At 29.0% G+C, this 23,175-nt stretch overlaps 1 protein-coding gene across 2 annotated transcripts; it reads right to left on the reverse strand.

Annotated features, from left to right (window-relative positions):
• Window positions 1-1,146: 1,146 nt before the first annotated feature.
• LOC149890227 (ribosomal protein S6 kinase-like 1) lies at window positions 1,147-22,786 on the reverse strand. Of its 2 annotated transcripts, none has more exons than XR_016451501.1 (12): window positions 22,701-22,786; window positions 22,477-22,587; window positions 17,258-17,296; window positions 12,443-12,557; window positions 11,656-11,771; window positions 5,275-5,365; window positions 3,854-5,075; window positions 3,619-3,746; window positions 3,419-3,496; window positions 3,193-3,288; window positions 3,015-3,045; window positions 1,147-1,373 (listed from the first exon to the last, which is right to left on the reverse strand). XR_016451501.1 is itself a non-coding variant. In XM_090084037.1 (12 exons), exons 2-12 carry the CDS (start codon window positions 22,582-22,584, stop codon window positions 1,282-1,284), a joined length of 2,121 nt encoding a protein of 706 aa, XP_089940163.1. In that variant the 5' UTR covers window positions 22,585-22,587; window positions 22,701-22,755; the 3' UTR covers window positions 1,147-1,281. The 2 variants fall into 2 exon arrangements, 1 of the variants encoding a protein (XP_089940163.1); XM_090084037.1 differs by having other exon boundaries at window positions 3,414-3,496; window positions 22,701-22,755.
• Window positions 22,787-23,175: the final 389 nt, after the last annotated feature.

Consider the following 23,175-nt stretch of genomic DNA (forward strand, 5'->3'; position numbering starts at 1 on the left):
TGCCAGTACTTCCTAATAACAGTTGAAACTTTGGATTATAGGTTTTATAAATTCCTATTGATATAGATACCTTTGTGAACTTTTAGCTGCATGACCGAGTGTGAAAAGCCATTAAATGATAAACGACCAAAGTTAACTTTAGGATATCTACCACGAGTTTTTCATTTGCACTTCCCATGGAGGAGCGTTTTTCTTACTTTGTAATCTGATAAGCAGAGCTGTGGCATGTAAAAGTAAAACCTCTTAGGGTATTAAAATATTCGCCCCTTCCTCTCGTTCTTTAAGGTTTAAGTATTATTGGCATGATAATGACAAAAGATACCAAGAACTTGGTTTGGTGAAGGTTTTTCTATTGAGAAGTAGATTTATTCTCGGCGAGAAATGTAAAACAATGCTTACAAAAAAAATACCTGTATTGCATTTTCCAGGAAGTTCACCCCACTTGAACCTTATTGAAAGTTTATAGGGAAGAATGACATGATTTGTATTTCGAAATTTCAAACAATGTAATACGATGCAAGAACTTTTAACCAGTAAGCATAGAGTGATAGTTCAAAGTTTTGTATGGAGAAATCTTCATAAAAATCATAAAAAAGTATTCAAAGTATTTCATATGTTCATTTTTAAATACAAATTCGTAAGTGGATATTTTGCTCAATATAGCCCTCACAGCTACCTCATAATAAATGCGTTTTCTTGTATATCTTTGTCAAGTGTAATAAATATCCAATGAAATTTGCATGCAAATTTCATTTTTTCTCAATAATTCAAAATAAGTATAAAATAAAAGAAATTAATAATAATTAAAAAAAAAAAAAAAAAAAAAAAGTTTTTTGTTATCTTTACACCGAAAAAAAATTTATTAATTAGTTAATTTATATTATATAACAAAACAAAAACAAGACTTTGAGGGAAAAAAAAAAAATAGCTTTTTTTCTGCCTCAAAGTTTAAACTTTGCTTAAATTTAAAAAAAAATTTCCTATTAAAATTTTAAAATTCTGCTGTTCTCTCAGCGTTTTTATTTCCCGTCCCGTATCAATCATAGTGCAAAGTTTTGACCGCAACAATCTTTATAAATATTTTCTTAAAAATATTTTGTTGTACTTTACTTTAAAACTTCTGTTATTGAATGAACATCAATGTTATTCACACTATCAAAAAACTTCATTTATTTTATGTAACAAAAATTTCAGCTAAATAAAAACTGTACAAACAAAAATCCTTTAAAACCAATTAAAAAAAAAAAAAAAATTCAAAATTGCTGACGAACAAAATTTCAGTCAGATCGATTTCTTAGTAAGCAATAATTCCCAATCAATTCCAGAAAAGTAAGGATGCGATTTGATTTCTTCGAACCCTGTAGGCCCAGCACCTATAACAAGCAAAAAATCTTATTAAAAAAATCTTCTTAATTTCATAAAACTCATAGTTGCTCTCATACAGAGAGATTTAGAAGAGTTTTTCTTACTGATACAGTGACAACTTATCCTGTCGTTGCAACCAAAGAAACATAAATCTTTAGGAACGCTATTTTACACTTAAACAAAATAGTGGATTCTAAATAGAGATTTGTAAGTAATTTCTCGTTAAAGCGATATCTTTTAAAATGAATTATCATTGCAACGAATATTTACCTATGAATATAATATGAGGATGAAACTGAAAAGACAACAGCATGATGGCCAAACCGATGTTTGTTCAGTTCGTTTATAATTCTATTTTAATCTCTCATACATCTATGGGTCATCCAGGTATACTACTTCTTGATAGATTCAATTCTCGTTTCTTCCTCATTCCTCTTATAAATTACAGCCGTTAGATCGCAATGCGTATTAACTTTTTAAGAAATATGTTAACAATGGGAATAAAGTGATTTATGGTGCAAATGATGATCTCGGTAAAACAATGACTACTTGAGATTCCCCTGTAACGTTGTCTAACCATTGCACCATCAAACAAGTTGTATTTCAAGACGCAAAATTTTACTCTTCATGCCACATGAACTTCTTTAACAATAGCAGTTTAAAACGTTATGCACAATACAGTAACTCATTAATGCCCTGCAGCAAATAGCAATTTTAAAACCTAGCCCGTCTAAACAATTTTACAGAGCATTTTTTAATTACACCTCTACCTCATATCACAATTTACCCACAAGATCTTAAACATAAAAACCCTTTACAAGATTTTCTCCCGAAACAATAAAGCCCTTCCAGAAGCTGGTAAGGAAAGAAAAGACCATGACCAACCAAATTAAAAAGAATATTAGGGACAGAAATATCGCCAGTTAAAAAACGCAGAGGAAAAAAAAAAAAAAAAAAAAAATTTTAACAGAAACAAAAAATAAAACCGATTACAAGACAAAAGCAACATTCAATTTCCAAAAGATAGTTTTACGCAGGCAAAAATGTATTTTACAAAAAAAATAAACTCCGTTTTGCAGAGTATTTTTACACCAAGAGGTAAAAATATTAATAGTTAACCAAGCAAAACAAGGATAACTTAATGAGTGTAACATCTGGGGCGATGAAGATGCAAACTTGACTTTAGAGATTTTGGATGTCCTGAGTGACTTATTATGAACAACTTACTAGCAATTTTTCTTATTTTCACATTCATTAAAGTAAAATGTCTATGAAAATTTACCCTCATAACTGTGATAACATACTCTTGTTGCAGGGTAAGATATCACATGTTCATTTGTGTACTTTTTTTAAAACAGTTTTCAAAGTAATCACTTTCTTTGATTTCCATATAAATTATGTGTAGTCTGTATGTGTATATAATTATGTAATTATGTGTAGTCTGTATGTGTAGTTCCATATAAATTATGTGTAGCTCTATGTTCTGACCCAAAAAAAAAAAAAAATTTAGACCATCACAAATTTCTCTACAGCCAATAACGAAAAAAAATATGACAAGTTGCCCCTCTTCTGGCAAAATACAAAAAGTTTTTAGCTGTGTAAAAACCTTCTTTTATAAACTTTAAAAAACAATAACAGTAAAAAATTACCAAGTCTTTCAGTCGGGTGAAACTTCAGAAGCTAAAAAAAAAAAATTTCCTTATGTTTTAAAAATTTTAACACACAAAAAAATATCAAAAAGTGAATTTAAAAACCATAAAGTCTCGAAACTTGATCTTAAAAAGAAAGCAACATTTTAAAAAACTTTATTTTTAACTGAATACTCACTCCTGCCAATAGAGAATGAGCTTCATTGGATATTTCGCAGGGTATGACAATAACTGAACGATTGTTTATACCACCTGGATGACAACTATATAGTGACTAGAAAAAATTAAAGATTTTCATTTTTTAAATAAAAAATACCTCAGAAAAAAAAAGAAAAAAAAAAAAAATGGTTATGCACATACATGTATATGTGAAATTAGGAATAATTACAAAATAATTACCTTACCAGTGATTAATTCAAACAAAATAGCTCCAACACTCCACCAATCAGTTGACGACGCTGTTTCAAATACTCCATTAACCTCTAAAACAATTTACCTTTAACTACACAAACCTATCTTCCACCAAAAGTTAAAAAATCAAATTACAAACAATAGATTAAACCATGATTGTGCTGATTGATAAAATTTTAGAAAAAAACACAACCTGGAGATGCATACAGAAATTGAACAGCATCAGCATTAAGATTATAATCAATGCCTTCAACATTTGAAAAATATGTCAACTTAACAACACCATTTGAATCCAACAAAATGTTGAGAGGGTTCAAATCTCTATAAAATTTTAAATCACATTTAAATATTTGTAACAATTTTTTGAATCAGTTTTACCTATTTTCTAACACAAAAAAAACCCTGATAGATGCTTCTTAATTGAAAACCTGCATATAATCCCTCTTGAATGAAGTTCAGAAACACCCAACACGATTTGTGCAGCCCATATTTTAATTCTATCATTGAAACTATGCCAATTTAATTCTCTGTTCAAAATTAGATCTGAAGATGAATTTGAAAATTTATCACACATACAATCAACATTATTGACATCCTTAGAAGTTTCTTTCACATTTTCACCATTCAAATATTCATCTACAGAATAAGTTGGGAGTCGATTTGAAACAAATAAAGGGAGATTTAGGAAATCCCAAAGACGACCTTGGACATGTTGTAACAAAAGATAAACTCCTGTCTGTGTTTCAACGCAGTTAATAAGTTTAACCATAAAGTGAGTATTGTAAAGATTTCTTGGTTTTTTTTGTCTAAACTTTTGTTTGTATACACCACCTTGTTTATGAAGAACTTTCATAATGTACACTTCATCTGTGTATATCTTTTGCACTAACATTACTTTGTCAATAACACCAAAAACTCTTACATCATTTAATCTAAATCTCCATTTATTATCTTCCAATAAAATCTTTTCCTCTGGAATATTACTGCTTTTAGGATGAAGTTTTGATATATATAACTGTTCAGCACGCAGTAAATACTGTGCTGTCTTTCTTCGTACAGCATCTTGACGATCTGTGTTATCATCAATCTGAACTCCACGCAATAACAACCCAATCCCAAACTTATACATTTCAAATGCAGCATCAAAATTTCCTAGCTCTTCCTGTTCAATGGCATTACTCATTGACACACTTGCTTGAAAAATATAGTCATCTTCTTCAATAGTTTGGTTGATGATTCTTGACATTTTATCATCAACAAGAAACTTATCTTGAAGTTTTGATTGAATTTGTAAATCATGACAGGATCTAATAACATCAGATTGAAAAGAACTTTTATCAGTTAAAGATAAAAAATCATCAGGTGACTCTGTCAAAAGTATACTTGTATCATCAAAGAGGCCTGCTCTTGAAGTTACAGAAAAGTTACAAGGTGCTTCTAAAGCCAGACTTTCTAAATCGTCACCACAAATTGAATGTGCTTCCCTCAACCATAACTTCCTCCCATCCTCATTCTGATTAGTAAGAAAAACCTCATCTGTTTCATCTGTTTCATCTGTATCCAGAATGACATTGGAGTTATCATATTCCAGCGTGTGCTCAATATTTTGAGCTTCAGATACCTCCATATTGTTAGATTCTGGAATTATTTCTATGAAAAACAAGAAAACTTAAGATTGCTCTTTCCTTCAAGTAAATAACCTGTTTAAAAAAAAAGAAGAACTTACAATCCTTAAGATTAATATCATTTAACAACTCACAAACACTTAAAAAAAAAAAAAAAAAGACAAAAGCTAAATTACTACAGCCATCTTTTGTGAATATAAAGGTACCATAGCAAAAAGTAACACCTGAATGACATGAAGTTATTGAACAGTTCTCTGAAGGTGATATAGAGAGACTGGAGGCTGATGATATCGATGTTGAAAATGTCCGTTTTGCCTGTAAGCAAATGAAAAAGCATTTTTACAGGGAAAATATTTTCAACTATATTTATAACAAACTATTAATTTACATTTAACAAGTATACATTGTATATTCATAAAAATGTATACAGATAAGAAAGGAGAGAAACAGTAACAAAATAACAGGTTATTATAAATTTTCCATTCTTGTTGATGTATATAGGAAGTAATATACACCAAAGAGGAGGAAAAGGAGCAGGAGTGAAAGATTTCCAAATTAGAGCAATACTCCTTTACAACAAACAATTAAAAAACTATTTTGACAAGCAAAAAAATTAGCTTGAAAAAATCAGATTGAGCAAGCTCTCAAACAACTCAAAGTAAAATATCCATTCTATACTGTCTCAGTTTTATAGGCACACCTAAATTTTGGTTGAAATTTATATAAAACTTTATTCAAAAAATTCAAAAATACTAAGTTTAATTCATGTATCACATAATAAGAAAAATATCACATTAGAATGAGGATATCATTGGAAATTAACAATAAATTGGAGAAAAATCAAGAAGCTTACAAGTTTAATGTGCTTTAGCTTTGATAACTTATTAATGTTCTATTGCGTTTAATAACTTGGCCCACACATTTCCACAGGATTTAACTGAGGATATTGAGATGGCCACTACAGCAAATGAATTTTCTTAGCTTAACCAAGAAGCTAGGATTGTCTTGTTTGAAAGTGATCTGTTTATGGTGGTGCATATTTTTAAATAGAATCAGTGCTGACCCTTGTGTGGACCAAGAATTTTTAATCATAAATTAGAAGCTTATTTTGTTATTTCCTACTTTATGTTAGACAATGCAATTATGATAACATTTTTTTTTTTACTTGGATAAGTATAGCATTGATCATGTTAAAATTGAAATAAACAAGACCAAACATAGTTTTGTTATGATAGAAATTAAATTAAAAAAGCAAAAGTTTTTATATATTATAAGTAATATGTAATACAAATTGCAATGATATATGTAATGGTTTATTCTAAAATGACCTGCACAGTTTCTTTGATTTTTTTTATGACTTTGCCTTAGATTTTGCCTTAAAGTGCAGAGTCTGTAAATTGGGGTATTGTGAGGAGTTTTATGTTTATAAACAAAAACTGGATAAATAGTAGCATCTACTTATTTTTAAAAATGTGTGGATTCAACTTTCCAGTTGCACAGAAACCAAACCTGTCCATCAAAAAACCTCCTCTAAAAAATATTGAAGTTCTTTTCTCAAATCACACCAATATCTACCAATCCATCAGGACCACCTTTTTTTGAAATTAGAAAGCCTTTTTAAATTAATAATGAATTTATTACAATCTCATCGATTTCTTATTATCAAATTACCTGATTCCATTCACAAGCTATATTTTATTGCACAAACTTCATACAGTTTTCCTTATGAATGGGTTTCAAGTATGTAAATTGGACCGGCAAAGGGATGATCTAAAGATTGGCTCAGTTCTTCACAGTTGTAAAGAAAGAAAAGAAGTTTTTTTAAAATGTAACTACTACTATGGTATTTCTAAGGAATGATTATAGAATAGTCTGTAAGCTAGTCTCTTTCTCCTGTTAAAATTGAAACACTAGATTTCAAGTTTCACAAACCTGGGCACTGTCATGAGGCAAACAATTTTAACAGTGCCATCTACATTCTTACCCTCTGTACTGCCAAAGTCATTTTTGTCTGTCAAAGTCTAATACTTTGACAGACAAAAAGGCACTACAGCTGAAAGGAGCAACCCTGTTTATTGCAATTTGCTATGTTCCATGGTTCTTGAAAATTTTTTTAGGGTTCCAGACTCCTAATAATGATTTAAAAACTATCCAGAAAGCCTATGCTTTGAGAAAGGTCAATAAGAAGATTAGGAATGGTTTGCTTCTGAGAATGGGATGTTATACCTAATACTTACCCCCCCCAACTCGGTGTGTTGTCCTTGAGTGATCAAGAGGTCTCAGCTGAAACAAAGCTACAAGCTCTTGTTGAGTTTTAAGAGCCAGAGGAATTTCAACATTGTAAACCATTAAATATAAAAATTGGAGAAACCAGAGAGCTACCTGAATTTATTTCTGTGTACAGCTACATTCTTTTTAAACATTTCACGCCTGCCCTGAGACCCTCAAAACATAAAAGTCTTGCTCAAAAAATAAAACCAATTGGGTTTAGTAGCCCATACATCCATGTTTCAAAAAATAAAAAAATTGAAATCATCTGCCTACGTCCAAGAAAAAAAAAATGACTTTGATTTTTTGGATTTTTTTTGTTCCTTGCTTTATCGCCCGGAGAGCCTCAAACCACAAAAGACACACTCAAAAATAAGAAATAAATAATAAAACTTATATTACTATTATTGATATGTGTAGTCTATACATAGAGGCTTTAAAAATAAAAAATTAAGCCATCAGTCAATGTGTAGGAAATCATTGTTACTTTGAACTTGTCAGTCATTTTGACCTTACTTTTAATGGAAAAGATTTCTTTGATTACCATTTTTTCTTTGAATTTGAATCATTTCTAAACTTAAAACACTGTCGCAAAATAAAAAAAACTATTAAAGTAGTGTCTATAATTAAACTTTGGCAATGGCTGTTTCAAAATTCTAAATACCATAGGTTTTATTTACTGTGGGTTTTTTTTTACAAGTTACAATTACACACAGGTTAAACAAATAAATATTTAAAAAGATTTAATCTCATAAATAAATTTTTGAGTCAGTTGAAATAAATCCGTAGGTATTTTCTCAGTTGATTTTTTTTGTCACTTATTCTAAAGTAGCAAGGTTTCAATGTTCATTAAAGATACAACAGATATGTTTTACCTAAATGTGCTTGCTATTGTATTCAACCACACATTTTTCAAGCCAATTTCCATATTGTGGATGTAATTTTGAATGTTTGTATCTTTGCCACTGAACAGAAAAATCGTGATGAAGAGCTTCTAAAGATTGTTCACTGAAAGGACCAAGGGATTTTTTCTTCATTCTGATAAAATCATCAATGTGAAAAAAAACGATGTGCACTTTTGGGGTCACACTTACAAATCCTAGACTTAAAAAAGTTGTCCAAAATTCTTCGATTTTTTTTTCATATTCCTTGTCAAGGACATTTCCAAAGCAGGCTATAACAACAGCACTGAATTTTTTGAATGCATCAATGATGGCCAAAACTGATGAATCTAGGTTCTCAAAGAGCTGATCTATCACTTCAATATTTTTCAGGAGTTTTTGGCAATCATTGCCAGCAAATTGTCCGCCATGATATGGTTGGATTGTGATGTTGAGTCTTTTTGGCAGTAATAAGCGGATGAAGTTCCATTGGGGGAATTAGTTCGAAAATGAATTTGCTTGGATCAGCTTTTAGAAGCGGTTTATTGACAACATTGTTGAAAAACTTTGCCCTACTAATGTCACCAACTTTTGAAAGAAAGTCTGTGTAAGAATTTTGAAGATCAGACAGTGTCCTGAGCGCATCTTTTTCAGCTAAGTTCTTTGCTTCACTATCACAGTATAGGCATGGATGTGAGCTAGAGTGACATTGCAAACCACATAAAATGTTAGCAACTTTCAAGTCGCAAGAAACCACAAAGTCTACATTTTCAGGTTGAACAAACTCAATAAAGTTTTTGATGTTGCTGAAATTCTCATGTAGATCCTCTGCAACTGCAATTAGAAATTGCTTTTTAACTCCACTGTCTTTTAGAGCTCGAGAGGTGACAATTTTTTTTTAAGGTGGACTGCTTGAATTATCTTCATCATTCATTCTTTGAAGACTTACTGTAAGCTTTAGGAAGCCTCGACCTCCATCAATTCCAGTTTTTATGAGATGACCTGCTTGAAGTTGTCTCTTAAGTGAAATTTCTGCTAGAAAGTCAGAGAGATTTTTGCAGTGAACAACTGTGTACTCTTTGTGTGGGATTTTTTTGCCTGATGATGCAATTGTAGTTTTTGTAAAAAATTTTCAAGTTGCAACCCTGCTTTATGAAAATTTGCACAATAGTTTGGCTCAAAAAGAGGCGATTTGGAAACCAAATTTAGTGTTGTTGCAAGGTTTTTGACTCCAATATTAGACATGCCTGTAGCTTGCTGAATTTGCACCAGGTCTTGGGCACTTAACTTATACTTTTCTGCAGTTGTTGATTTTGAACATGATGCTCCTAAAGACAAATTTTAAAAAACCTTGTTATGAAATGTAATCTTAGAACAGACAAAATGGGACCATTAAAAACTGGAAAGACACAAAATTTAAGTTACCGAGGGTAACAGGTAATGGACGACCTCCCTCAGTCACTGACAGCCTGATTGTCCCACCTGATGATGATTTTTGACCTTTGATAGTTGCAGAGGCTATCTGTTCAAAAACTTTTTTGTTTTCTGTTGAAATTTCACTAAGGTTTAAGTTCAAAGAAGTAGAGTTGCATTTATGAGGTAAGCCTTTCCCTAGTGATGACAAACAATCTGAACATCTTTTCAGGGGATTTGCGGGATTTGAAGTTGTAGAATTATCCAAAGGATGTTTTTCAGTCAGCTTCAGCTTACCAATTTGGCAAATCAGGCAGTTACAGTTGGAACCTCTTGTCACAGTCTTGACATTGATAGTTTGAAAATTGTAAAGAGTAGGCAGCTTGACAGATACTCCTCTTTCAACCCTTTTAAGTTGATTTCTATACGTTCCACACATTCCAGTTGGAACTCTAGAGTCCAAAAAGTTAATGTCTGTTGAAAAAATGTTTTTGAACCTCTCAAAGGCTACACCGGAAATTGGTGAATTGCACTTTTTCATACATACAACACACACTGTTTTTCTACACTCTTCGTGAGATTTGGCTATATTGGGCATTTTGAAAGAGTCCAAGCAAAGTTAAAATTACAAAAAGTACTTGTTTGTGTTTTCATTTGATAAAGCACTTATTTTATTGTCAGCAACTAATAAAAAATTTTGTTTTTACAGCTTCCTTATTTCACTATTAAATGACATAAATATGTAACACTGTAACATTAAGTACTAAGCAATAAAATGGACAAAGCTATTCAAAAAATATGGGCTTAAAAAACGTTTAAAACACTTCACTTTTAAAAGAAAGCAAATTAGCAGGTAAAGATACCCCTTGGGTTATGCAATTTAAAATGGATTAGCAATAAAAGCTAGTTTCTTTTTGTTTATTTTATATGGTTATTTTTTATCAAATTTTATTTTTTTCTAGTGATTATCTATTAAATTTTATAGTTATTCATAAATAAGTATCATCTTTTTTTCCTTATGCCTTTAGGAAAGGAGCCAATAACATGAAAAAATTCAAAGTCATTTTTTTTCCTTGGACGTAGGCAGATGATTTCAATTTTTTTTTTTTTTTGAAACATCAATATATGGGCTACCAAACGTAATTAGTTTTATTTTTTGAGCATGACTTTTATGTTTTGAGGCTCTCCGGACAGGTGTGATTTCAACACATCAAGGGCAACACTACAGATGATCATAACCACACTCAGCTGCAGGAGTTTATTGTATGGATCAAATACAAATCTGTATTAATGATGCTGCAGAAAGGAACATTAAGCTCATTAAAGATTTTATTGCAGCTACCAGAGATAAAGATCACTTTTAAAATGTCCTTTTTGTAGTTAGAAATTCAAAATATGAAAGATAGAATAATAGAGATAAAGTCTTTTTATAGAAAGTAGCCTGGAAAAGTTTTTTCTAAGAGTATGACTAAAAAAGAGACTGGAAACTGTTGAGAAATTTGTATTTTTTGTCTAATTTTTCACCACAGTAACATCTGATTTACTAACAATTATTAGCTTTTATTGCATTTTCAGATTTGTAAATGTGAGTTAACAAGCTTAAATAGTGGCAATATATTTATACAATCTTATTGTTTTCTCACTTTCTCAATGAGAAAAATCCACAATTTAAAACTAGTGTTTTCTATTGAGGATGAGTCAGCTTAAACTATAAAAATCATATTTAACATCTATTACTTCCTTATTGAACCCTAAGAGATTGTTTTATGACTTACTTAGTGCCTATTGATTTGGAATTAAGAAAGAGCTTTTTTTTTAGTTTTAGGACACCCTAATATACACACACACAGATATATATATATATATATATATATATATATATATATATATATATATATATATATATATATATATATATATATATATATATATATATATATATATATATATATATATATATATATATATATATATGAGAAAACTTGAACTTCTTAAACAATTCTTTCATCAAACTATATAAGTTAATAAAATATATAAAAATACCTTTACAAATCCTTGAAAAGCGAAATGTTGAGTCATTAAAGGGTATTGCACAACAAAATTCATAAGATTCATTGAAGAAAGACGTCTTTCTTCAATAACAGCCTCATCAAACCTTCCTAAAATTAGATCAGTATAATTATAATGTAATGCCATAAATCAGTATAATTTTAATGTAATGTCATAAATCAGTATAATTTTGATGTAATGTGAATGCAATTAAACAGTACTGTTAACTAAAACAATTTTCAAGCAGTTTTTTACTCAAAAATAAAAAACCAAGAAGAAAAACAAAGGCGAAAAATAAAGCGAGCAAAACAAGGAGAAATGGTTGCAGGGAAACTTTTAAGATACTGTGACTGATACCCATGAAATTTTAAAAATTTTTTAAAAGTAATTACATTTGAATGTAATGTTGTCAGTATTAAAGAAAAAATTTTTTTTGTAAAAATCTTTTTCTCCATGAGTCTGATGTTTAGAAAAATTTTTCATCATTTTTACTATCTTTTAGTTTGTTTATTTAAGGCTAAAATTTTTATCATTAAGCAACTTAAAAAGAGTTCTATACTTTATCAAAGTATTTAGAGAATTATATAAAAGGTCAAAATTTAAAAAATTCTTTGACAGGAAGATTTAAAGTACCCTAGACCCTCAATTGATATCTAGAGATGTATACTATTATTCTGCATTACTACTGCTGATCTCTTTGTTATGCTGCTGTTGCAGCAAATAGAGATAAAAGAAAATGTACTTGAGAGTTAATAACCAGCCAAAATGTAAAACTCCTTACCAAATAGTTTTCTTTTTGGAAAATCTGGAAAACAACTTGCAAATATTGTTTCAAAATCAGCCTTTAATAACTTGTAAAGTTTCTGGAACTCACTAAATCTTTTCCAACCAATAAACTAAAATAAATAATAAAAATAATAAAGACTTTAACAGTTTAAATTATTTAACTCTTGCTGATTTAGAATTTTTTTTGGATAAGTTTAGTGACATTGAAAAAAAGGAAAGAAATAGTTGAGATGTGAAAAAGAGTTTTCTTACAGCAGACAACACAAAAAGACAAATAATTAACAAATGAAACTTTTTTTTACCTCACAAAATTTTACTTAACCATTTTATATGAATATTACGGTGATTCAAAACTAATAGACTTAATATTTTGACTTTATTTTTAACCAAAAACAAAATTAAAAAAAAATTATCTAAATAGCAACTAAGTTTCAATTTTTAAATCTAATTTGACAGTTTTTCATAACTCTTGATATGCAGCACCAATACATTGAAATGTATCTTTCACAAATTAAATGTTGATGTAATTTCTTTGATATGTACCATAGTCCTAAAGTTAATCCATTATTTAGCTATTACATTTTTTCATGATGTTCTTTAATAACTTACAGCAGACACATTTTCTGATTTTCTTGTTGTCAGACTTATAGAGATTCAGCAGTTTTCTTGGCATTGACAAAATGAGACAGTTTTGGGTGTTAACATTTGGAAAAGATGCTCACTTCTAGTCAGTTAGAAAGTGTTTCTTGATTTAAATCTTTTTTTTATTGGTCAATCAGTCAGGATGTTTGTTACCTTTTAAAGGTCATATCTGAGAGATTATATATTTGATGCAATATAAATTTCCATCTCCATAGCTTTGGTCATCATGAGGTAAAATTTGTTTATACACACCCTGTACCAGCACTGTCTAAAAACAAGTCTAAGCTTTCCTTAGCTAATCTGACAATTTCCCTCACATGAACATGATTTTGATGACATAAATTTAAATATGGATATAAGATAAATATATATTTTAAAGATACAGCAAAGGATGATATCTTTGTTGGTACATAAAGTTTCATACCAGCATACTGGCAATCATCAGTCAAAATACATAATGAAAAGATGTTACAAGAGAAAACATTAAAGAAAAAGAAAAAACCATTAAAAATAGAGTTGAAAAATGAATTGCTCTTATTAATGACTTCACATTAATCTGTACTATCAAATGACACAAGCATGTATTTAATCATATGCCTACCTGCTCAACAGTTCTTGTTTTTTGTTTTACAAACTTGTGCCCCTATAGATAGCAATTTCAGTTTTTTCATTTAAACGTAGGGTGCATCTTCTTGTCGTTGGTTGGTAAGGTTGGCATTTCCTGATAAATCCATTTAATTAATGGATTTCCATTTTTTTCTTTTATGTGCCTTATTTTCTTAGATAGCTTGGTATTGTATTTGTAACTTGCAGTATTAAACAACTTAATGTGGTTTGCGTAACTTAACTTAAATTGTGGTTCACTTATATATATACTCTATCTAAATAGTTCAGAAGGTTGGAAGAAATAAGAGTTTTGTATAGTGTATAGTTAGGCAAAGTTGATAAAGGGGACAATCCAAACTGCTGATACAATTGCAGGATTTCTTATTTTTGTCAGCAATTTTCATTAATGATATTATGGTTATGAAAGTTTATTATAGATTTTAAATTTAACATGCAGCTGTAACTAATTTTAAACTATTTCTGTTGAATATTTTGTGAAAATATGCTTTGTTGGAAAATGCTTGTCAAATAAATCAAGAAATGATTTGCCAACTTTTATCTCATGTTTGCTAAATGCTGGATTGAACCATATAATATATGCTTGCGATTATATTTTGTGCCATTTTTATTAGGAGTACAGTACAATCTCTCTAATTCGAATCTCCTTAATTCGAAAACCTCCGTAATTCGACTAAATGTAAAGTCACCGTGACATGCGCTTAAGAAACTCTTTTGTTTAACTTTCTATAATTCGAATCTCTATAATTCGAAAACCTCCGTAACTCGATTGGATTTTTCGGACTCTTTAGTGAGAATCTCTCTGTAAATCGATTTTTTTATTTTCTGACGTGTAAAAAGCTCGTTAACCGTTGAGTTATTTTTTCAAATTTCGAATGTTTTGAGTTTTTGAAAAACGATTAACGTGAATTATTATCTTTTGTTTAAAAAACGTCATGGCATCAAAGAGACCGCATGAAGAAACCAATTTAAAGCGGAAACACGATGTTGTACTAGAATTGGAGAAAGGAAAAACAAATAGAGGTTTTGAAAATCTTTGATATTCCACCAAACATTCTTTTAACCTGGAAAAAGAATAAAGATAAAATCTTTGACGCTTTTCGTCAAGGAAATTTGTCTAAACGGGTGAAGGTTGATACGTATTATCAAGTCAACAAAGCTTTACTTAAATGTTTCATACAAATGAGCTTATATTCAAAAAAAGGCGATCTACAATTACTGAGTTTTTTTTTAAAATAAAAAAGTTTAAAACACATAATCTCTATTGCATTTAGGCCTAAGAGTCACTATTTGTTTGTTTTTTCATCTCTATTTGTAGTTTGACCAGAATATTTGAAATAAAAATCAACTTTCTATAATTCGAAAATCTCTCTAATTCGAACTTTTATTTTTCCCCATGAAGTTCGAATTAGAGAGATTGTACTGTATTATCATTATATTTGAACTTATAACTATAACTTGCCCTATTTAATGTTTCTTTATAACTTCTCAGTCAAACCATTTCTCACTGAATGATTGTCTTGATAATCTGCTTTCTAACCAAATGGGTATTTGTTTAATAATATTTGGAAGGTGGTTTGATTCCTTACATATATAGATAACTTGATTCATCATTGCTCTAGGAGGCCTAAACCAACTTCAAATTAAGAGGACAAGTTCATCCATGTTCAAAGTAAGAAAAATCTTATTCTCACAGTCCCCAAAATTCAAGAACATGAGTATAAACTCTGCAGGGGAAGTTGCACCAGTAACTGTGTCAACAACTCTAATGACAGCAAACACGCAGTGGTTTTGGAAGTTGAATTTCTCCTAAACTGTGAAAATTTTCATATCATTAAAAATGACACTCTTTGGGTATAAAAGCTTATTTTTTTTAACATCTGAATGCTGACATTTGTTAATCATCTTTAGTAATGCAGTAAATTGTAGCTTGAGACAAATTTGGATCACAGGCTAATTTTCACTTAGAACTATGTGGATTTTGACAAATTTTCTTTTTAATCAGATTTACTTTCTAGTTTCTGATGCACAAGAAGTTCTCCTCTTCAGTCTTGAAGTACCTGATAATATATCATCATTTTTCATAGAGAAAGTTAGTAAAAGTACAAAACTACGAAAATGTTCATGTTATTAAAAATGACATTCTTTGGATATAACAGAAGGCTAATAAATGACTTTTATTTGATCAAAAATTAATGATAATTAAATTTCAAAGAAGGAAAAGAAATTAAAGGCAACATTAAAAAAAAAATTTAGTTTTCTGTCAAATGATAATATACCACCTGATAATATATCATCATTTTTCACAGAGACAGTTAGTAAAAGTACAAAGAAAGCACTAACAAGTCTTGTAAGTAAACTACTCCTTATAAGTGCACACATAACATAAGACTTTGGAAAAGTTTGATTTTTCAAACCAAAGACAGAGTTAAAAGATGTTAGGCTTAGTTCTAAGAAGTTTATGTGCAGCAAAATTATGAACAATTCTTTAGAGTGAATTTTAACAAAACTGTATATTGACCCATAGTTTAGCTGCTTACAAGAAATCTTCAAATCACCCTCTATATCCTTGTCTAGGTTACAATACTGATATTTTCTGATTGTATAGTTAAGATTATTTTAAAAAAATCACACTAAACTTGTAAAATTACATTTTTCTTGTAAAGAAATGATAAAAACAGTTTGCATTTATTCAGTAAAATCATTCTTATGGATTCCCTGTGCCACTATTTCACTTTTTCTTGTATAATATGTATTCATTGAAAAAATAAAACAGGACTTCATTTTGATAAAAATGTGAATTTTTATTAAAACTTTGTTACCTGAAGTTTTTTTGTAACTTTCTTAGCTCTTAGGAAAAACTAAAAAGTTAATTATTCCACCCAAAGACAGTTCAAAAGTTTGTCATAAACTTTTGTATTTTGAAGTTTACGGCATTTCAAATTTTTCCTCACAGTTTTTTGTGGTTTATTGGTGTCTTCATCTCACTCATGTGAAAACCTTTTTTCAAACATTTTTTAATGTAAGATTTGTTTTCTAATCTTTTTTATTTACTTTTTTAAACATTAGAAAACATTAACAAGTGTATAGATTTAAAAATATTTAGAAGTGTATAGAGTTAAAAATGTTTAGAACTTACTCTCACTAATTAGATACTATGATATTGAAAAGGAGACAACTGGAATATATGAGACAACTGGAAATAATTTTGGAAACAATTTAGAATCAGATGATCTAACAAAACTTTAACATCTTATTTATAAATAACGAGAAAAAAAAAAACTGTTATGATTTTCTTCTAAAATAAAGTATTCATTTTTTAATTAATCATCTGCACTTTTTAATAAAATCCTTGCTATGAAAAATCTTACCAAGGTTCTTGTAAAATAATTAAAAATAAAAACACAAACATAGTTATCTGAAATAATATCTTTGATAATAATGGTAGCCTTGATTTTTTTCTCAAGGATTTTAAGCAGAAAATGAAATTTGCAAAACTTATCTCATTTAACCTGAAAATAACATTTAATTTCACTTTTTATACCTCATTTCTTGTTTTAGATGCATCAATAGCATTTTGTATCTGGAAAAAAAAGAGAAAAAAACATTAAAAAAATCAAGAAGTAACAGGAATGTTAAGTTAATAACAATTGATACTTTTCCACTATTGTAGGGGATTGGAGATGGAGAATGGGAGAAGATGAGGTGAAGATCATTTTTAAGCACTTAAAACAATAAAATATTTTCAGTGAAGAGCATTCAAAAACTTGATTGTTAATAATTTACAACATTTTTAATACAAAAAAAGCCTTCTCTCTTCTCTGAATCATTCTAAACAAGCTGACAACCTTTATTTTCAGTATTGAAAATTTTGAATGAGAAAAATGGCTTATTTAAGAGTTTATTAACTAACAGGATTGACATTCCATGCTTTTATAAGTTAGTTCCCAGTTATTATTTTTAGTATATTTTTATAATTATAAGGTAATTAGCTGAAACTATTTAAGAGTTATTCAAAGTTGCTCAAGGTAGGAGAACTGGAGTAAGATATAAAAAAAAATCTTATGCTTTATTTTTTGAAATTATCATTTAGTTTAGTTTATGCTTACAAGCATAAGTTTTTTTTTATAAAATAAGTCTGAATATGGTAGACAAGTCAGAATATTTTAATATTTGTACAATCTGTTAGCAGTTCACTGCTTGTGCTTGTGCACAATGTGTAAAACATTGTTTATAAACAATTCAATAATAAAGTTGATGTAACGCATTGAAGTTATTATTCTATTTCTTCTCACTCTCTTGATAGGGTGTCTAGGATTGTTTTAACTATTCATAATTAAATGAATAAATACCTATATACTGATACATTATTTACTATTGAAACTTAAAAGTGACTTGATTGGGTGATCCATAAACAGTAAATTTCTCCCAGGTTAAATTACTCTATTTAACGGATTTAACGGGTGAACAGTAAAATTTGAGATTTTTTTAATGGGTTTTTATTTTTGAACTTTTTTTTGTGCACTGATTTATTTATTGTTTCTATTTAAGAGCCCACTCTCTGTAGCTGCTGCTGGCAAAGTTTTATGAATATATTCTCACTATTTTGTAATCTACATCAAAATGATGTGTGAAAATTTGATTGATCATATGTACAGGTATTGTGATTCGCATTTCAAGGAAGGTAGAAAAGTCCTCCTGAATTGTTTTGAAAGAAAATCACCCAAGAGCAAGATACATTTCAATGTGGGAAAAAGGCAAACAAAACTTCGTGTTGTTGGTTCTGGTTGAAAAGCTAAAATAATGACTAAAACCAATATTACCAAGTTGAAAAGCATGATTGATGGTCATTCTGGCATTTCCACCCGACAAATTGCTTGAAAGCTCAAGTGCAGCCAATCTCACATTGTGTATACAATTCAGCAATGCACAAATACTGTTTACCGAAAATAACAGATCATTCCAGCCTGTACTCCTGAGCAAGTGTCCAAGTTACAAACATGCTGTGGCAGATTGTGTAGAAAATTTTATGGGTGTGATTTCATAATTGATGATGAATCATACTTCACATTTTCTCACTCTGATAAGAACTCAAACGTTGGGTATTGGTCAAGCAATCCAAAAGCAGTTTCTTGCGGTGTGAATTACAAGTCCAAGGCAAACTTTGAAAAGAAAATGCTGGTATGGTTAGCAACTTCACCTCGAGGCATCTTAACACCCTAATTTGTTCCTTTGGGCCTTGCTGTCAAACAAAATGTGTATTTGAAAGAGTGCATTATCAAAAGAGTGATGTTTTGTGTTTTGGCCTGACTTGGTTTTGGCCCATTATGCTAAATCAGTGACAAGCTACTTGATCTCAAAAAACATTACTTTTGTACAAAAAGCCGATGATCCTCCTGCAGCGCCTGAACTTCGTCCAATTGAGAACTTTCGGTCAATTTTGAAGGTCAACTTTGGTCAATTTCATAAAAACAATTAGCAGGCTACTTCAATTGATAAATTAAAACAACGGATCAAATATTGTTTGAAGAAAGTAGATGTAAATGCTGTACAGAATATGTGTGGAGGGGTGTATTGCAAGTTTTATTTTGTAAGACGAAACAGTAAAACAAATCTATTGCAACTTCAAAAATAAATTATTTGATTATAAATCTACGAGCTGTTTTATATTTTATCAAAAAATATTGATCCACTGCAAAGTTAGAGTGTTTAAAAAAAATCTCAAATTTTATTGTTCACCTGTTAGTTTAAGTAGATCTGTAACATACTTACTGCATATATAGACCTTACTATAATCAAATATTTGATTGATTTACTTATACCATATCAAAGTTATTTATTTGAAAACAGAGCTAATATATTGAAAGTGCAAAAAAAAAAAAAAAATTCATAAAAATTAATTGAAAGCTAAAATTTATTTTTGTAATACTGGTTATTTACAATCTATTAATTAGCAAAAAATCAAATAAATCTGCACAACTAAAATAATGTGATTTTTTAGTTCTCTGAATCATTTTTATCTTTTTAAGCTAAATATTTGAAATATTGAAAATTTTTCAAAATTTCCAAAGCTCTTACATAAAGTAATTTACCTATGTGACATAAGCAGATAAGTTTTTTCTGTACTGTAAAACAGGATGACTTGGGATTGTTGGGTGACTTGGAATAAACTTCATGACTTTTTTCCAAAAAATACAAAGTTTATTTCAAGTCACCCTGTTTACTGCACTATCTACAATACATAACCATTCTTTTTTTTGTAAACTAAATTATATTTCCTTATGTTTTGGGCAATGAAAACTATCATGTAAATCAAAAAAGTTAATTACTTTTCTCCATTTTAACATATTCATATTATGATTTTTAAAAATTAGAGTTTTTAGCTTGTGCAAAAAACTTAATACTCCTAAAACAAAATATTGATGGATCATACCAAATATACCACATGAACTATATAGAATGTACATAACTTTGAAGTATATTTCCTTTCAAATGTGCATACAGTATTGATGTCAGAACACATTGACACTTTGTGGTTAAAGAGTAGGTTGACTTACTATAGGTTTTTGTAAATTCTAGTTTTTGTTATACTTGTTATTAGTCTGTTTTTTTATACATGCTACATTACATTCTATGTTTCTATTACCAAGTAAACTAAACAATAAACTAAACATGCAACACTTGGCACAAGTCCAATATCAGATACTGTCCTTGATTGTTTGAAGAAGCTCTGGATTTGAGAAGAAAACCAGTCTAAAGCATCAGAAAATTAATGATGTCTCAAGTAAAAGTGTATCTACTGATTTTTGTACAAATAATACTGATTTCAATAATGCAAACAAGCAGCAAACCACTAGTGAAAAGACAAGAAAAACATGAATCTAGCAAAGATAATTACAGCAGAGAAGAATCTTGTGAAATAAGTTGAAGCTGACAAATAATATAAGGAAAAAACTAATCCTGTGAATAAAAAAAAAAATGATAGGTTGTTGTAACTTATGGAGTGAAAAAATCAAAAGCACAATTATGGACCACCAAGTGAAGGTCATGCAACAGTGCAAGTGGCCTCATGAATCTCAACAAACTTGGTATAAAGCAGCAGATATTGTCAGGCCAATTTTGGCACCAGAACCATGTGAGACAATTTACAGTGGTCAAACTTGTGTTTAAAGATAAGATATGAAGGTACATTCAATTTATTTTTGTTCAAAAATAATTTGTGTTGAAAGATTAAATACAAAAGATTTTAAAAGAATATCAAAGACAACTCTTGCTCAAAGATAAAATATATTAAATAATTCTTTCTATTTGTTAACTATAATCTATTGTATTTTTATGAAAAATACATATAATATAAAGGTGGCTTCTTTTAAATTAAGTTAATGTGAAATTGCAATCGTAATAAAATAGTTGAAAAGATAACAAATTTTGTTCCAAGCTACCATCATGGGTAACCATCTTTTTGGGTAACCAAGAAAACTTTGTGCAGGGATTTTTAAAATTTAGTTATATTATAAAAAATTGTCAGAAAATAGTAAAAATTTAATCATGGATTTTGGAAGTCTTTTTATAACTATGAAATTTAATAAATATTTGAAATAGGATAATTCTACAAGTAAAAAAACTAAGTTAGATAAATTTGGTTGTTGAATTGAAATCAAATTACTTGAGAAAAAGTACTTGCAATCAACTAATCTAGTTTGGAAGTCTCACCTAATATTCACAGAAATTTTTATGGTTTAAATAAGTTTTGAAGTTTAAAATTAGTGTCAAACTTTTGAACTGAAGAATGTTATATTTTACAGTTTATCATAAAAAAAATACTGTTTTTCTTTTATGTAGAAAATAGTATCTTAATAATGAAACAAGAAAAAAAGTATTAAACTTGGTTGGTCTTCATGTCAAAACTACTAAACATTTGGAACTGTAGTGGAGAAACAAGAATCTGAATCATGAACATATTAATCAAATTGAAATAAAGTTTTTAAAAAAGGAAACACTCGTATTATCTCAAGTAAAGCTGTAAGATATGGATTTCTCCAGTAAAAGTTTCCTAAATCATCCCTATGTGAATATTGACAAAGAAAGATCAAAACATACTACAAAAGTTGGGTGAATTATAGCTACCACTTGAAAGATACATGATTTTAAAAGTATAACAAACAGTTAAAATGAACTGGTTATTGAAAGAATTGCAATCTTGGATGCAAAATGATTTTAAATGTAACAGCTCTAAAATAACAGATTTTTCTTTAAATAACCGAATCAGATCAAATGTTATAAGAGCCAGATGCTATCAAAAATGTTAACTAGATACTATTATGTTATGAGAACAATTTACATATCTAAAACAAAAACAAGCCTAAGCAACATATATCAATTAACAATCACTTTTTTATGTACTGATAGCTGTCTAAGTTATTAAAAACTCAACTGGTATTGTCAAATGTTAATTACAATTTTATATTTATCAGTAAAAAAAATTTTTTTTTTTCAATTTTATAATAAAAAGGATTTTTAAACAGTTTTTCCATTTTCACATACTAAAACCAATACATCTTTACTTCTTTTTTAAAAAATTCTTTTTGCTACTTTTTTTCTGTTATATTAATTATTATTATTTTTATGTAATTTAAAAGCTTATAGTTATGAATAAAAATTAAAGCTTGAATCAATGCATTAAAAAAATGTAACTTCATGTAAACAATTGTTTTAAAAACTCATTTAACATATTATCTAATACAAAGAGTATTAGTTTCTTACTTTAAATGATAACCTGTAAACTGTATGGCCAGCATATGCTTTATTTGGTGAAGTCACATCAAATGTCACATTTAAGCCATGCTTTATTGCATCATTAATAAAATCCATTAACTAAATAAATGCATATATATATTTATGCATCTTATAATTTTTAAAAAAACTATATATTAATACCTATACTATGCTATGTTAAAAATAAACATAATCAGCTTTGGCTATATTACATCTTATTGCGGTAATAACATATTTTACTGGTATTGAGGATCTGCGTATCGTTTCATTTCCGTATTGTTATCATTCCGAAATGATTGCGGGAAAAAAAAGTGTCATCGGAGTAATTACGACAAAAAAATCGGTAAAAAAGTTTTATTCGGTATTTTAGTTAGCTTTTTTTTTCCGAAATGATATCGGAAAAAAAAAATTATCGGAATGACAAGAGTTCCGGTTTATACAGAGGTTTAAACGAACCGGTTAAAATTACCGGTTAAAATTTTTATAACGATATTACGTCATAATTAAGCATCTGCGTCTCGTTATATTTTTGAAACGATACGATACGAGATTTGATTTTTGTACCGTTTGAAACGATACGTTACGATTTTTTTTATTTCTAACGACTTTTTGCGGTACGATGCGATACGATACCGAGATTCTCGGTAAATTATAGAACCAAATAAAATTTGTACCGTTATTGGTATA

Source organism: Hydra viridissima, unplaced genomic scaffold (genome assembly GCF_058129835.1).
Source record: "Hydra viridissima isolate aposymbiotic clone 2 unplaced genomic scaffold, HvirCarnegie_v1 scaffold_4, whole genome shotgun sequence".
Taxonomy (NCBI): Eukaryota; Metazoa; Cnidaria; class Hydrozoa; order Anthoathecata; family Hydridae; genus Hydra; species Hydra viridissima.